The sequence below is a fragment of the Oreochromis aureus genome, linkage group 16 (assembly GCF_013358895.1).
Source record: "Oreochromis aureus strain Israel breed Guangdong linkage group 16, ZZ_aureus, whole genome shotgun sequence".
Classification (NCBI taxonomy): domain Eukaryota; kingdom Metazoa; phylum Chordata; class Actinopteri; order Cichliformes; family Cichlidae; genus Oreochromis; species Oreochromis aureus.
The window spans coordinates 21732013-21748555 of record NC_052957.1 but is presented as its reverse complement, the minus strand read 5'-3'; the positions used below and the strand labels follow the sequence as shown (position 1 = coordinate 21748555).

Below are 16543 nucleotides of genomic sequence, written 5' to 3'. Positions count from 1 at the left end.
CAAAACAAAACACACAGAAAAACCCGACAGTAGTTACTTTTCTAAAGCAAAAAATATATATGTATATTACATGGCGTATACACTCATGCACAAGAAAGATGTTAATAAGAAATTAACAGCATATCCAAACAATACATGTTTATTATAGGGGATTGTGTTCAAATGAAAATGACCTGTTTCACACTGTTTCCACAGTGACTCGTGGCTGTGGCTAAAAAGGGACAGACAATAAAGCTTCATCTGATCCTCTGTTCCTATAGTGGCAGATCTTTACAAGGTTTCTTTTGGGCTGGTCAAACAGCACGTTAAATACACTTGAGGCTGTAGAAATATTCATTACAGGCATTTTGACGGATTTTACAAATCTGAAAATGCAGCGGGTTCTTGGACAACATGCCAGCTGCGGGACTAAGAGTATTAAGACAGTGAAACTGGCTCCAGTGAAAAACACGAGGGAAGGAGAGCTGCTGCAGTCACTGCATTTTCCTTTTGTGTGTGCGAGTGTGCATGTGTGTGTTTGTTTTTGCTCACATGGGCAAAAATATGGGGCTAGGATCGTTTTGTTACCCTCAATTTTAAGCTATATAAGAAAAAAAAAAAAGCCACACGACCTGAAGTCATACACTTTACTTGGATACAAAACATTGGGTGATAGGAGAAAGGGGTTATGTAATTAAGGGGTTTCAAGAAGGTAGCATCACAGAGGAAAGAACGAGTTAATGGAAGAAATTTGGGGCTCTGACAGTTGCTGACATTTTCCAAGAGGTCTTTTCGCCCGCACCACCTATCTCCCAGTGCTCAAGGTAAAGATGGCCTGCCAGTAAAAGGGATGAGAAGCTATCTGTAAATCACAGTCTCCCCACAGTGATCCAGTTCAGCTGGTCATAGACTTGATGGGGATTGTCCTGGAAGACAGATAGAAGCACAAAAACAAGGAGACAAACATATATATGTTACTAATTTATAGAGGATATCAAAAGTCAGTAAAAGTAAAGTTATTAGCAAAAGCATATGAGTATGTGTATATATATATATATGAGCAGACAGAAACACATAGAGAACATGTACATTGTCTAGTCTGATGAATGGTCAAATGACAGCAGAATATATATTTGCAGAGAAATTAATCAAATTTATCCCACACCTTAAACAGTCTGATAGGTGACAACAATCTAATGGCTGCGGAAACAAATTGAATAGGGTTATAACCATTAAGAGCAATTTATCTGTACCTCTCTGACATTTTCCGGTGACATACACATCCTTCACTTGTTCCAATCTGACCTATCTAAACGACCCAGTGTTTTGATCACTTGACCCAGCAGAGTTCAAAGGGCAGCCGGTTCAAACGGCTATCAGTGCGCTGCAGCTTGCAGTGGGCATCATAAAACTGCTGTTTCTTATCTGAACTCTTTGACCCCTCATTAACCCCTCTCTGCTGCTTTGAGAATTATCGCCTGCCACAGATTTGTCGAGGCGGTGAGAGTCAGTGAGAGTTTGTGAAACACGGAGCTAGTTGTAACATTTATAAGAGCAAGCGTCTTTAGCTTCACTTTGGCAACGCAAGGGTTTTACCGAAATGGAAACAACAGCATTGTAACATTACTCATGGCGCTAACATATCGATGCTGCACTGAGGTCATGTGGGAAAGGAAAGAAGGAAGCTGTGCGAATAATAAAATACTGAGATAAAGTTATGATGTGCAGCAACCTTATTTGCATGATGTAAAGGATCTTATTAAAGTTAAACAGTGGAACTTTCCCTGTTATAATTAAAACCTGGATATTCACAGGCACCCAGAAACCTTTAGTGACAACGCATGAATGTGGCATAATGTAAGCGGTGGTAATACTCACTGACTTCAGAATCACAGTTGCAGCTGAGGCTGATGGGAATGCTGTTATTTAATGTTAAAAACACAATTTGGTCCTTTAATGGCACATGATGAAAAGGTAGGGGATCATTAGATTTATTTGATGGGAATTATTGCATATGAGCTACATGTCTTATCAGCCTCACTGAAGGAAAACTCAGTACATCAACAAAGTCCTCAAGATACAATGGACTACATGGACTGGCCAACCTACAGATTACACCTACAGAAACTAGTCAGCCATGGAAACCCATGTCACGAAGCTCCTTGTGCACAATTTTTGTGCTGATGTTAATGTCAGAGGAGGTTTGGAGCGCTGCAGTTATCGAGTCAGTAGAGCGCTGGTGATTTTTATGCACTATACGCCTTAGCACTCAGCAACCCCGCTCTGTGGTCTGCCACTTCATGGCTGAGTTGCTGTGGTTTCTAAATGCTTCCACTTTGCCATAATACCACTTACAGTTGATTGTGGAGTATCTAGGAGGGAAGAAATTTCACAAACTGACTTGTCGCAATGGCGGCATTCATTTACAGCACCAAGCTTGAATTCAGTGAGCACTTTAAAATGACCCATTTTTTCCACAAATGTTTGTAAAGGTTGACTGCATGGCAAGGGGCTCGATTTTATATTCCTATGGCAATGGGACTGAAAACACCAGAAGAGCGATGTGGCACAATACTTTTGTCTATATAGCATACATCGTCTGGGAACCATGGATCATGGCATTTTGTTTTGCAGATGAAAATATGTCATTGGACAGGTGAAGTCTCTGACCTGCTGGTGCACTAGAGGAAAAGTCAGCAGAATGCAACAAAAAGACTACGGAGAACATGATTTTTTTTTCTCAAAATTTCACCTTACTGCTTTTGCTAGACAATCTGAACACCACCTGACATCGTCTACGATGTAAAGAGCACAGAGCACAGAGCATCTCTATGTGTGTCCAAAGCTTCAAAGTTTGGCTCATTGCTTTGTGGGGACCAGCTGGGAAAGAAGAAGCAGTGCGTCTGCATGTGCATGCTTTTATTTTTAAATAAGACTTCAATCAAGCTCCTGAAATTATAAGGTTCTGTTTAAAAAGAAAAAATTCTGTTCAAATGGGAGAGAAGAAAAAACAAGATAATAAGTAGGCTAGAAAGAAAACAATATTATTCTACTCAAAAGTACCATTACCTTTGTATTTAAAAGAACTTATTAGAGTCAAAATGCTTTAGAGAGTTTTATACAATTTCCGAATGCTCTCTTAGTTTATTCCCCCACCCCACATCCCCCCACCCCCAAAAAGACTCAAGGTTATTGCATATATTTAGTGAGGGACAGGAAGCCACTTACCGTGCTTTCATTAACATTTATTCTAAATTCCCCTTTTTTCTCTGGAGCACATGTAATAGTCTGACTGTTGCTGCCAAACAACACTAAGTTTGCTTGTCTCGAAGAGTCCATGAAAGAAACTCTTTGTGGAAGCACTTCTGCTGAGAGAGGGAAAAAAAAAACTAACAGTAAACGATTCTTCCTTCAAGAGCGCAAACAGGAGTATTTCAGAGGACACTTAAATCTTATCATGTGGCCTTTCCTTGTTGTTGTGTTTGGAACAAATAGGTACTGAAGTATTTTCTTATTTGAGCAAAGCAATGCAATGCTTTTACCTGAGAAAATGAGATTAACTTTTAAAATATCTGTTTTTCTAATTTAAAAAGAGAAGATTATTTATTTTTAGTAGCAAATAGCTGATTTTATTCATGTTAAAGAACAATTTCTTCATATCAGAGCCTTAAAAACTTCCATCTACATCTGTTCACCCATTGATGGATCATGGATTTATGTCAGGTAACAAGGCAGTCTCCAAGAGAAATAATTTCCTTCCATGGTCATAGTAAGTATGGCAGGACCAACGGGGCACATGGGTAAAATTAGGCTTAAATTCTTAAAGGGCTGTACTTTAATCCAAATCATGTTTTCTTAAACCCAAACAAGTTGTTTTATTATCTAAACTTAATCGAAGTGCTAGAAAACGTGAACTAATGAGGAAAAAAGGTGTTGTTATTGGGCTGCAAAGTCCACATAGGGTGGAGGTCAGGGTTAGTGGATGGGTCAGCAAAACACTTTTTTTATATCAAAATGCTTTTATTTTTTAACTATGTTCCTTAATCTTAACATGTTTAATATAATATGATGATCAAGGTCCTCTACATTACCCTAATCCTAACTAAGTTGTTTTGTGTCTCGGCCTTTGCAAACATAGGCAGAAAACAGATGAACCATATTGCGCTCTAATGGGTTGTGTTCAAAGGGGTTAAGCTGGAGGACCTGTCACTGTGCTCGCCAAAGTAATTGCTTACATCTCCTTATCCTGCTGTAATCACTAAACAACTCTGACAGGGCAGGAGTCAAACAGTCAGGGAGACTGTAGAGCAAACCAGCTCTTCCTTTTATACATTTTAGTTGTGGTGAAAGTCACAAAGTCACATCTGTGAGGTGAGGCAAAATTAAAGAAATATCGCTCTGTATAATGCAATTCAATTCAACAGAAACACAGTCTGAATGATTAAAAATGACCATAAAGTTGACTTGACACTTCTTTAAAAGAGTTAAAATAAAAATTAATATAAACACTATATTTTTCAAGAAGATGGGAATTTACTGACTGTATCTGACTTTTTAAGCAAAGTCAAAAGAATAAAATGCCTCCCGAAAGGGCAATCTGATGAATGCCTGTAAAGGTTTTTCTTTTGTCTTTAGTTTTGTCCCAATATAGCTTCAACCTTGGGGGTTTACTTAGAAGTTGTCTGTTGTCTGGCTGATTTTGTTTGGGCCAGACTTTTGTGCCACTTTATGAGCGTTCGGCAGTTATTTGATTAATTAACAGAGCAGTGCATGCACAGGTGCTTGTGAACTAATCCTTTACCCCAACGCTGAAATCTAACATAAAAGATAGGATGATTCATTTTTAACCTCTAAACCAGTCACATTACTTCTCTCCTACCACTAAAACAGTTGTGCCAGTCAGAGTGGCTCACCACGTGAAAAGATTCCTTTTAAGCGCTGTGTGCACAGTGGAGGACTTCGAGCCCTGAAAGCATGGCACAACAAATCTACAGTCAAAGTGCTTGTGGAAAAGGTGAAAGCTCAGTCATGTCATGTTATTTAAGTATGTTGACACTTATTCTTTGCAACACAGTAATCCAAAAATATATAGAACAGTCAGTATACTGTATGTAGTTTTGAATTTGTTGCAGGTGTTAGTAACATGACATCAATCCAATATTTCTACAAATAATTCTGCATCATATTTTAGTGTGATTAAAATTGTATTTAATAATAAAGCATGAAACACCGCTTTTGCCAGAAAAGTTGAAAAAAGGGTTATGATGCGCAGGATTAATGATCTCTGAGCCCCCCTTCACAAACTGGCAGAATACTGAATATTAATCCAACAGTATGATGTGTGTGGAGCTTCAGCCCGGTCTCATTTCCAAGTTTGTTTAATTAAAGGTAAACACAGTAGATCATTGTGAATGATGACAGTTCTCAAACCAGAAGCTGTATGTTTATCATTGATGATAATTCCCTGCTGCCATCAGAGGGCAACAGGACAGGTCATTTATTATATTATTTAAGTAACCCAAGGAGGTTTTTCACAAGTACTGATTGCTCTACCGTATTTCTACAATGGATATTTAAATTTTACACAGTAGGAAAAACTTGTTTTTTTATGTGTCTTGCATTTCTTATTTTGGACTTCCTATTTTGCTCTCCCCTGTTTAAAGAACCTGCTGAGAAATCCAGTTTCTACCAAAAATATCAGTGAATAGCTTTGCTTCATTTAGATGTAATGCCCACTTGTTTGCAAGTCTCCCACCTGCATGCCATGTACCAACTCTGAATTTAACAGAAACAGAAACAGAAAGATGGAAAAGGCAGGTGTTATGGTAGTTCTGCTGCTAAAATAAAGTGCCAGTACCTGTGCAACCTAAATTAAATACAGCAACTGCCTGTGTCCTTGGATTTAAACTTATTCCTAACGACTTTAATATAGTTTGCTCCCGAATTTCTGCCATTAGGATTTTTTTTCCAGTGCGCGAAGTATCAAATTTCTACATGGCAGATAAGTCTCAGGTAGGATGATGGGGTGGCTGGTTTGGTCTTTAATATAAAAGCCTTTGACACACAGGATCTATAAATCATTTAACTCTATTATGGGAAACTGTTGTTCATTACACATCTCCTACTAATTGTATATGTTGGTGTCTTTTACCCATTGCTATGAGTCTTTACCAGTCTTGACTAAATCATGCTAGCTACCTATACTGTGACCACAGTGGAACATGATGGAAACACAATATCAATATTGAAATGTTGATATGGTGAACAATAGGAAAATCCTCATTGACTGATGGAAACATTTGTTTTCATTAGCTGCTATCCTCTAATGAAATTCACTGGTTGCCAGTTTGGTCTGCTGCTGGCCTGGTGACAGAAACTGATGACAAAAATGTAAGTCATGAAGACATTATTTTTTTGTAGACAGTGATGAAATATATTGGTGTGATTAAAGAAATTTTTAACACAAGACATTTCAAGGGTTTTTTTTTTTCCACAGGCAAGGCTGGAGGAGGCTGAGATCGTGTCTTTTGTAACATTTTGTAACATTCTTTCAAAGTTGGATTTATGAAACTTTTTTCAGATGGCATTGGTGAAGATGTAAAATTAAAAAAACAAAAACGCAGAAGCGGTAACAGTGTAGCCCAGATGGGAGAGTCGAATAAGCTCTGAAGATTTTAACTAAAAATTTGCAGTAGTTCCAAAAACGTCACTCCATGTTAGACTATTTTTATTAAACGAGAAGGAATAAGTCCCGATTGGTAAAGGGAGACTGCGGACTTGTGACTTTTGTAAAAATCCAGGCTACCATCTTGACTAGGAATCCTTAAACACTTTCATTCAGTGATGGACAGTGAGACCACTCAGTATGCTGCACCCCACCCCCTTAACTTGCATCTTCTACAGACTTATTCTTCCCTTTCTCCTCCTTCCTCCCCCTAAAAATCCCCGGTTCCTGTGGAGTGGCAGGTTTTGTGTGGTCCCCAGCACTGTCCCGTTTTTATCTGTCCTCTGACGGGTTACCCCGGTCCCCCTCGCACCTGCGCCGCTCCCAGGTCCCTACAGGAATGCGCTGGGGCTTGTAATCGCCTTTGTGGGGGCCATTGAGTTGTACGGCTGACTGAAACTTCCCAACCTCACAGCGCGCTGGCCGCTGAATGGGACTCAGCGTGGGGCGGCTCTCCAAACCGCGGACCCTGCCAAATTCCTACAGTGGCGCTCCACAATCACTCCCACACAGGCCCCGATATACCGCCAGGCAGGAGGGACGGGGAGGGGTCGGGAGGTGGTGGTGATTGTGTGTGTTGGGCAGACACATGGAAAAGTCTACATTTAGCTCCAGACAAGACGGACACTTTCTGCGTCGCCACTCCGGATGCACATGGCGCCCCCCTTTTTTAGTTATTATTATTATTATTATTATTATTATGTTTATTATTATTATTATTATTATCACTTTGTGAAGCTGTTACAGTAAAGCAGTGATTTGGGTTAACAATAAATGTTTTGAAGATGTATTTTAATATCTCACCTCTTAAAAAAAAAGTCCCAGTGCAGATGCTATTCCAGCAACGGTGAAATCTGGAAAATAAAAAAAATAGCAAATAAAAAAATGCGTTTGGTGGATGTTGTGAACAAAGTTTCAAAATAAAGCAATTTCTCATAACTTTTAGTACATTTGTGCCGCGTTTCGGTGCATTAGGTCTGTGTGCCGGCATATAGCGTGGTAGCTGTGGGTAGATAGAGCAGCACTGCAGGATTAAGAGGCAGCAAGATTGTTAAACATGTCAACGTGTAATTGCACGATAAGGCCCTTCCGAGGAATTCATTGGCCCAGTTGCTTTCTCTATTCCGCGCTAATCTCGCCCGGCACATTCGCTCTGTGCAATCTGTCTCCATAATCTTCTGTGACAGAGCGGGCGACGAGAGCAGGCTGCTTGGTAATTTTTTTTAGGGAAGGGGGGAGACGCAGAGAAAATATGCAGAGGCGTGATAAAGTGACGCTAATTATCCCCATTTAGGACAGGGAGTGCAAGGGATCGGGGCTTTACGAACAACCGAGTGTGCGCTGGAGCTGATGGCCTCCTAGCACGGAATATATCGGTGGCTACAAGATAAGGGTATCGCACGGTGGAGAGATTTATTGGCCAGCCAGCTGTACGTGCGCGCACACACACAAACACACACAGACTCTCTCTCCCACACGCGCGCGCGAGCGCACGCAGCAGCAGCAGCAGCAGCAAGCGTCTGTATACTTTGCACCCTACACTTACCCCCTCTTCCACCTCAAGGTGTAATTTATTCGGGTTAAATTTGCCAGAACGCTCCTCTTTTTAGCCTGGCGATGCGCCGTGACGCGCTCCGCCTCTCCGGGCTTTCAGTGTTAATCCGCATCTCTTCACATCAACAGATAAGATAGAAACAGATGCAAAAACACACGAGGAGGCCATCCCCTGCCATATGGTGCGCGCTGTATTGCGGAGATGTCTCCATAGATGCAATTGCTTTCGGGTTTTGGAATTTCAACTAATTTCCAGACATTGTTCCTCTGATTTTTCCCCCCTAAAAGATTAATGCGCAGCCAGACGTTACACGCTTTACTATGGGGCCTAACAGGTTTAATTGACATACCATGCAAGTCTTCATCAGTGTGAAATAGGCCCTTTAACTATGTATTTGAGATTAATTGATTTTTTTATGCCTAAGCAGGCATAAATTTCCCTCATTTGCATGTGTATGACTATTAGGGTATCATATGAGGCCTACAGGCGATAAAAAAAAAAAAAATCTCAAAAACATCTGTGGCCTGTCTTCAGCCTAATTTTATATATATATATATATATATATATTAGATTAATGATAATTATAAAAATGATGCGGGCTTCTTATTCAAAATGCAGGTACCAAAACCGGTCCAAAATCAAAACACTACATCTGTGAAATTCTGATGAGTCATCATCAACTCAACAAGCTACTTGTCTGTAGAGCTGTGACCAGTGGAAGTCAAAATTCAGTCTGAGCAACAGTTTGGACACTGTCAGGTTTGTGCGTCTGTTTTTCATCTAAACAGAGATTTTTCTCCTTTAATTACAATCGTTTGTTCACTCTCAAGTTTCAGTGGTTTTTAACGAACATGAAATTATTGTTCGAATCCCAGTTTGTGCCTCACGCACTTTGCCCACACCCCCTTTCACTTTCCTGCTATTTTGCTCGAGAGTAAAAGGAGTAAACAAGTCCCCCACCGCCTTGCTGCTTCTCACATTATGGGAGCAAACAATTAGAATAAAAGCCAAGTAACATAGATTGCATTTATTTGTTAGACGAGTGATCAAGCCTCTTTAAGTGCCGGTTCTTTGATTAACAAGCTGATGAAAATGCAGCTAAAGAAATTAGGATTCTTGTGAATCCCACCCTTTTTTTTTCTTTTTACCCTCTGTCGCATTCTAGCTCATAACGTAGAAATCAGTATATATAAGCTAATAACTCACATATATTATCTGACATCTCCATAAAAATAAAGCTAATAAGAGAAGTGAATGTAAGATGAACTGATGGTGCAGTTCGGGTGGAAGATTACTGACAACCCAGACTTCGATTTTTATCCCCTTATTTAAAGAAACAAATAATTTTATCTTTAAAATCTTTATCTTTCTTTAAGACATTTTTAGATCACTGTTCTTTGCTATCCCGCCTTATTCTTTTTTTTTTATAGTGTGTTCAGAACAGAAGCTGTAAAATTGGAATTTTAAAAAATGCATCTCAGGAGATCAAACACATGGTAAAAGTGATAAAATTTAAAAAATAGCTTAATATTTTCCTTTAAAAAATGAAATACACAGTGGAGAAGTTGTTCAGTTTTTAAGAGCAGTTTATACTAAAAAAAAATCTGCTTTCATCGGAAAAGAAATTAAATTTTGGCGCAAGTTTCCGAAAAAAAATTGCAATTAGACACACTGATTAATATAATAGTAGAATGTATAATGAACTAATTTCATTTAGAATTATATATATTAAAAAAAAAGATTTAAGCTGCTCTTGCTAATAAAGGATTAAAGGATTCACATCTCGTAAGGTTTTAAAAGGGGAAAATGACATGTGCTTATTACAAAAATCAAATTTCTATTCATAAACGAGAAGGCTTCGTTCATAACACTAACAGGTGGCTGTCATGCTAAATGTTCTTCTTGTGCGTTATGTCATCATAACTTTTCAAAATATTCAAAATCAAGCTTGTCCTTTTATATTTATATTAAAGGAGAACGCGGGCCACAATCCGGGCCTGCATTGAATATTTAAAAAATGTCTTCATAATATTGGAGCCTGCGTGCTACTGAAATAGAGAAAAGCAAACTTTTTAAAAACAATTTATGGACACGTTTCTAATTACCAACATGAAACTTCAGCTTCTAAAACAGCATCCTGTTAGTGAAATGGTTCCCTCACAGCCCTACAGACTGTAGCTTTTACGCGTAATTACGCACAAACAATTGGACCATTTAAAAGCTCGAGGGATCTGTCCACCAGCGTCAAAATTTAAAGAGAAGATTTTTTTGTTTTTCGTGAAGACCTCTGACGATATTCTTGTTCCCTAACACAAAACAAAACAAAACACTTCTGTAAGACCACTGTGAAAAATAATCAATCTAAGACGTTCTCTTAAGAATCAAAGCAACATCTTGTGAAATTTATTCAATTATTCTTCATTGCAATATCAGAGCTTTTCGCTCGCGGAAAAGCACTTAAATTACAACAGCGGTTGCCCGTCATCCTTTGAAATATTAAAATTATTCACAATTTACAAGAATTAGAGTGTTACAATAAAAAGAGATGATTTCCAAGAATTATGACACAGGCTTCTGCAAATGAACACAAATGTTTAAAGAAGCTGATTTTCCCATATCTTTTAAAGCACTTTCTTATGATTATGACACTTATCTCATTTTCAAATAACTTACAATAAACTCCCCCCTCCCCACCCCCTCCCCCCGACCCTCAAAAATGATGAGACAATTGAAGCAAATCTCCCCAATGTGAAAACCTGGCGTAACCCTCAACTAAGACTGTGAAATAAAGGACAAAAAAATAAATAAATGATAGCACAATAACCAATATCTCAGCATCATATTTGTTATATAATTCCACTGGTGGCTATTCAAAAAAAAAGCCGAGATGAATATGCTATTTACCCTTCATTTACAATATCATAAACATTCTGTACAAAATGCAGGTAGTTCTCAGGACCGGGGTTATTTTAGAAAAGAGGTAAATATTTGGTTATGGTTCGTTTGCAGTTTTCAATTATTCTATGAGTTCTAAATGTGTGTTAGCGGGACGGTCCCGTTCACTCCAGCCGTGGCGCTCTGGTAATGCTGCGGCAAGGCATGGAGTCTAGTTTGCATTGAGGGGTCCCCCGGCTCTCCGGTAGGTAAATACATGCTTATCATCTCTCTCAAGTCTCCGGGGCAAGGACCCCGTGAGTGTGTGCTGCTGACGGGAGGGCTTACACTCGGCTCCGACTTCACCAGCGACCCTAATGTCCCCATGGCAGCTGAGGAAGAGACGCCGGAGCTCTGGTGCTGCGTGTAGGTGATCCCGCCGTAGCCGGATGGGGAAGCGTTCATGTAGCTCTGAGAGTTCGAGATGGGGCTGTACTGCAGGGCTGTCATGTCATAGCGGTGCATGGGCTGGGGGTTGTGTGAATGATGGTGGTGTGAGTGGTGGTGGTGGTGCGCTCCGCTCCCCGGGTGCTGGCTGTAGGCTAGCTGAGCCTCCTGCATCATCGCTGCGGCCGCCGCGGCAGCAGCCACCTGCCCCGAGTACGCACCGTTCGCCCAGCCGTTCATGTGTGCGTAGCCGGAGCTGGCGGAACCTCCGTGACCCCCGGGGCTCTCCAACCTCTGCCCGACCCCGGATGAACTCATGCCAACCCCTAAACCAACTCCACCGCCACCGCTCGGCCCAGAAAGAAGTCCACCAGCAAGGGAATATTTGTCCTTTTTCAGCAACGTCTTGGTCTTCCGTCTTGGTCGGTACTTGTAATCCGGATGCTCCTTCATGTGCATGGCTCGCAACCGTTTAGCCTCGTCGATGAATGGACGCTTTTCAGCCTCGGACATCAGCTTCCACTCGGCGCCCAGCCGCTTGCTGATTTCAGAGTTGTGCATTTTGGGGTTCTCCTGCGCCATCTTTCTCCGCTGCCCACGGGACCACACCATGAACGCGTTCATAGGTCTCTTCACCCGCTCCTGATTCGCTTTCGACCCGCTATTCGGCCCCGTTTGCCCCGTCGTCGTGTTCGTTTGGGGGCCGGGGGAATGAAGGTCAGTTTCCATCATCATGCTATACATTCACCTGGTTTTTAAACTTCGCCACCAACAGAGAAAAAAAAAAAGTCACTTTCACGACAGGTCAGGCGCGCACAGGTACGGGTGCGCTCGAGATGACTGGGCTACAAAATTAATGTTCTACCCCAAATTGAAATAAACACGTGATGAAAATTAATCCGAAAAGGCATATAAAATGTTCTCCACCCAGCAGTTCGGCCTGTTTTCGCCTGGGCTGGTTCACATCCACTGTGATAGAATGCGCATTTGAGCCACTTTTCCTGTCGGAGTTGAGAAGTTGGTTAAAGCGGCGGCCATATGATGAGCACTGACAGCGGTTAAATGAGCCACAAGCGGCCAATGAGGCTCTAGCAGCGGAATGATTTGCATGGCGTTTGGTCAGGTGACTAGAGGACCATAGAGGAAGAACACACCGGAGGAGGAGGAGGAGGAGAATGAGGAGGGAGAAAGGAGGGTCAATCCCACAAATAGCACGAGGCATTTGAAATTTCCAAACACGCTCTCGGAGACTTCAACCACAAAAATAACGAAGATTTGTTAGCACTTATGTAGCGGCCAAACAGTGGGTGCAGTCTGTGATTAGGATGAGTCAAACATCTCAATTTATTTATGTTTTTAAAAAAATAGGTAGACTATGGCTGCTGAATTTAAAAAAAAAAAAAAAGAAGAAGGAAGAAATCAGAAAGCTTATAAATTAGGAAGCATAAAAGTGTGGGTGAAATTCTTTTTTACCTTCAACTTTCTTCCCAGATTTGACATTGAAAAGACACTTCCTCTCCTATTTAACATGTTATCCTCACATTCGCAGCGCGCACTGGAAGCCTGGGCCTCATTATTTTTATGCACAGGATTTGCAATACACTCTGCCCCCAAACTAGTCTCAGACGACTTGATGCTGAGCAAGCGCCTCAGATATCAAATTTTAAACCATCTCTCTCTCTCCCTCTCCTGTGCCCCCTCACCCCCACCCCCTCCTCCTTCCAGGTATGTAATTAAGATTTGAAGTAATAGCAGGTGTCAGATAGAGAAATTACGCGCATTCAAAGCTGAAAACTTTTTGAAAGAGATTTGGTTAAAAAAAAAAAAAAAAAAACTGTTGGTCTGAGAGACGAAGCCCAAGAGGATGGATAGTCGTATAATGACGTGAAATTGCCGGGGCAAAGAGCCATTATCGCCGTCTGCTGGTGATGGTGAATGAGTCCTGCCACGCGCCCGCGTGCAGCTATAGATGAAAAGAAATACTACACGTAAACTGTCATTTTTTTTAGTGGACGTGTTGTGTGTTTGTTATATTTAACGCCTCTTATTTAACATCCAGTCAGGTATCCCGTTTGTTAAAAAAAAAAAAAATACACGAGAGGGGAAAGCGGTCTGTGTCTTCGAGTCCGCGCATATATAATCCAGATTTCACAGCTGACCTCCCCTGAAAAGCCCAATCAACCTCTAATTGAAAGGGAAAACGAAATACCACTTCCCGCGGCGAGACTAACGATTTAATCATTCTATCGTTCTTTTGCTGTTTTTATTTTAATTGGAGCTTAGCTTGATATGGTTCTCTGTTTAGGACCAGAGGGAGCGAGATCACTCGGACGAATCCGGGCGTCTTTGGTGATAGGGTTAACTTGATGTCACGGTGGTCAATAAACGGTTACAGCGGTCCAGGCAAACGTGGCTTAAGGCCCGAGGGAGATGGCAATGTAATGATGACACCCGGAGAGCTTTGGGGAGGTGAGTGCGAGTGAAGCGATCACACACACGCACGCATAAAAAGAAAAAGAAAATAAGAAACAAATTCTTGTCTTATTATACAGATACAGCGAATTGTGAGTATCTGCTCAATATTAAAAGTCTAATTCATAAAAACATTTAACCTTCTTTTTTTCTTTTAATTTAAACATATTTTTTAACTAAATAGTGTAAGCACACATCTAACACCGTTAATATTAAATTGGCCTATTAATAAATGTATTAAATACATTTTGATGCTTTTCAGTTTTCTTACACCTGCCTGGACCCTGCCCTGACACGACTCTGCTTTAATTCACACCAGTGCTGCAATGCATTAATGCATCTCCAGCAGTTATTTAAAAAAAGTCGACATCCTGATAAAAAGATTAGAATTATTATCGTTAGCTTTCTTAAATAGCCAATAGTAAGATAAAATATGACTTCTACTATTACTGTCACTCTTGTAAGAATCATACTATTATTGTCGTTATTTGTTCTCAGTGCTGAGTGTCTTTAGGCGTGTACGCACAGGATTAGCCTTTACAGTGACATTGGGACCCTGGTGGCCCCTGTTTACTTTCTCTGTCATTCCCCGTCAGTCACTCCTCTTTTAACAAACCTCCTTTCAAACCTCCTCGCTCCTTTTGTGCGCGGCCTTTGTGACGGGTTGTGTGCGCACTGTGATGATGGTGCGAGACTGGGGCCAGGGGTCAAAGCGGTTATCCAACCTTCCCACCCTCCATGGCCACAAGAAAATAAAAAATATATATACATAAGTGAACGGTCTTTAATAAATACACCCAGCTTGCGTGCCGACTCCTCGAGCGCAGCGGCCAGCGGGTGCTATTACGCTTTTTTAAAAAAAATTATTTTTATTTTACTCTCCGTCCAGGCATCCGTCCCACGCAAAGGAACCCCCTAATTAAAAAACAAAAACAAAAAAAACCACACACACAAAAAAAGACTCTTGACCGATTGTATCTGGCTTCCTTCCTTTCATCATCATCATCTTCTTCTTCTTCTTCTTTTTTTGTTACCCCTTTATGCAGTTAACCTGAGCGGGGACAGCGTTTTTACGCGGCTGTGGCTGTGCCCGAGCAGTGCACAAGAGCCCGCGCTCGTGGAACTGGGTGGCGTTAGTTTTAAGGAAGTAAAAGGAGTTCTGAACACCCCGGACACAAAACGGGGAGTTAATTATTTAAACGAGCTTAAGAAAGCATCTGCTCCTTAGCTTTAAATTACACATCCTAAATCTAAAGATGTGACGGTCAGCCCCCCCGCCCCCGCCCTCCCCAACCTACGGAAAAGTAGAAACACCAAGACAAACATAGAGTCCTGCGTGAAAACAGGCTGCCACTGGATAGCCTAATGCGTTCCCTTGTATTTTACACCATCAAACAGTTATTCTTGTTTATGGCGAAACAAATGTAGGCGCCGGCGATAAACCCATCCGATCATCTTCCCTCGGAAAAATCTAACTGAGCTGGTTGGAGAGCAACTTGTAGGATCATGAAGCCACAGTGTGCGCTCTGCGCAGCCCCTTGTGGAGCTCACTTGTTCCAAAATTAAACGACAGCCTGCAGCTGGAAACACATATTATCTGCACTGCACTGAACATAGCAGACCGCAGACGCTCCGAAATAAAGGCTGTCAACAAGACATTTATTTCAGCAAGCGGAAACACCGAATTCAGAAAGCGTTCAAATTCGCTTCACTCTGTTATTATTATAATAATTTTGAGAATTAATTCCACCACGCGTTAAAAAGGCGATTTTACGCACAACAGACAGTTTAACTACAGGTTAGATGTATATAAAAATGACTTTCTTGCGTAAGGAATTATAATATGCAAACTTACGCATGTCCCCCTCGTTCCCTCTACTCCAGACAAAGTGGGAAGAATTCTCCCTCCATGCTCCTAAAGCCGTCCTAAACCCCTCCAAAGCTTCATGTAAGACCGCTACTCCCACTACAATCTGGCCGCTCGAGTGCCAAGGCCATCCGTGCCCGGTGCCCAAACCCACCACTCAACACACACTGAGGGGCAGAGACAAGAAGAAATGACATTTATTATACACTCTAAAAAAGACAATTCCAAGTTATTGTTTCTCTCTGCAAAAAGGGGGCTTGCTTCTAACATAATGAAGCGTCTTTTGTGTGGCACAGAACAATACAAAACAAGTATTCTAATAAATAGCCACTTTTTTGTGTGTGTGATGGTGGGGGGAGAGGAGTGTGTGTGTGTGTGTGTGTGTGTGTGTGTGGGGGGGGGTGCTCTCCAGGATGAATGGGCTGGAGCGGCGGGGTTCTGAAAGGCAGCTGTGCCGCATTCGGAGAGGAGGGGCGAGGACTTGGCGAGGAGCCCCCGCACCCCCTTCGCCTCCTCCTGGATACTGACTCCCATTACTGATCCTGGAACAGAAAAGGACGCAAAGGTGGGGGGGTGGGAGAGGAGGGAGGAAAAGGGGTGGGGAGGGGTCGGTATTGACTTTGGA

The 16543-nt window shown here is 41.4% G+C and overlaps 1 protein-coding gene across 1 annotated transcript; it reads right to left on the bottom strand.

The window, feature by feature from the left end:
* Nucleotides 1-90: 90 nt before the first annotated feature.
* sox1a (SRY-box transcription factor 1a) lies at nt 91-12594 on the bottom strand. Its single transcript, XM_031734615.2, has 3 exons — nt 11481-12594; nt 7508-7557; nt 91-905 (listed from the first exon to the last, which is right to left on the bottom strand). Exons 1-2 carry the CDS (start codon nt 12321-12323, stop codon nt 7537-7539), a joined length of 864 nt encoding a protein of 287 aa, XP_031590475.1. The 5' UTR covers nt 12324-12594; the 3' UTR covers nt 91-905; nt 7508-7536.
* Nucleotides 12595-16543: the final 3949 nt, after the last annotated feature.

Excerpts from the sequence above, each read along its gene's own strand:
- sox1a (XM_031734615.2), bottom strand. The coding sequence starts at position 12,323 with ATGTATAGCATGATGATGGAAACTGACCTTCATTCCCCCGGCCCCCAA. Across the intron at positions 7,558-11,480 it reads TGGTGAAGTCGGAGCCGAGT|ATTTCACCGTTGCTGGAATA; the intron begins GTAAGCCCTCCC and ends TTTATTTTCCAG.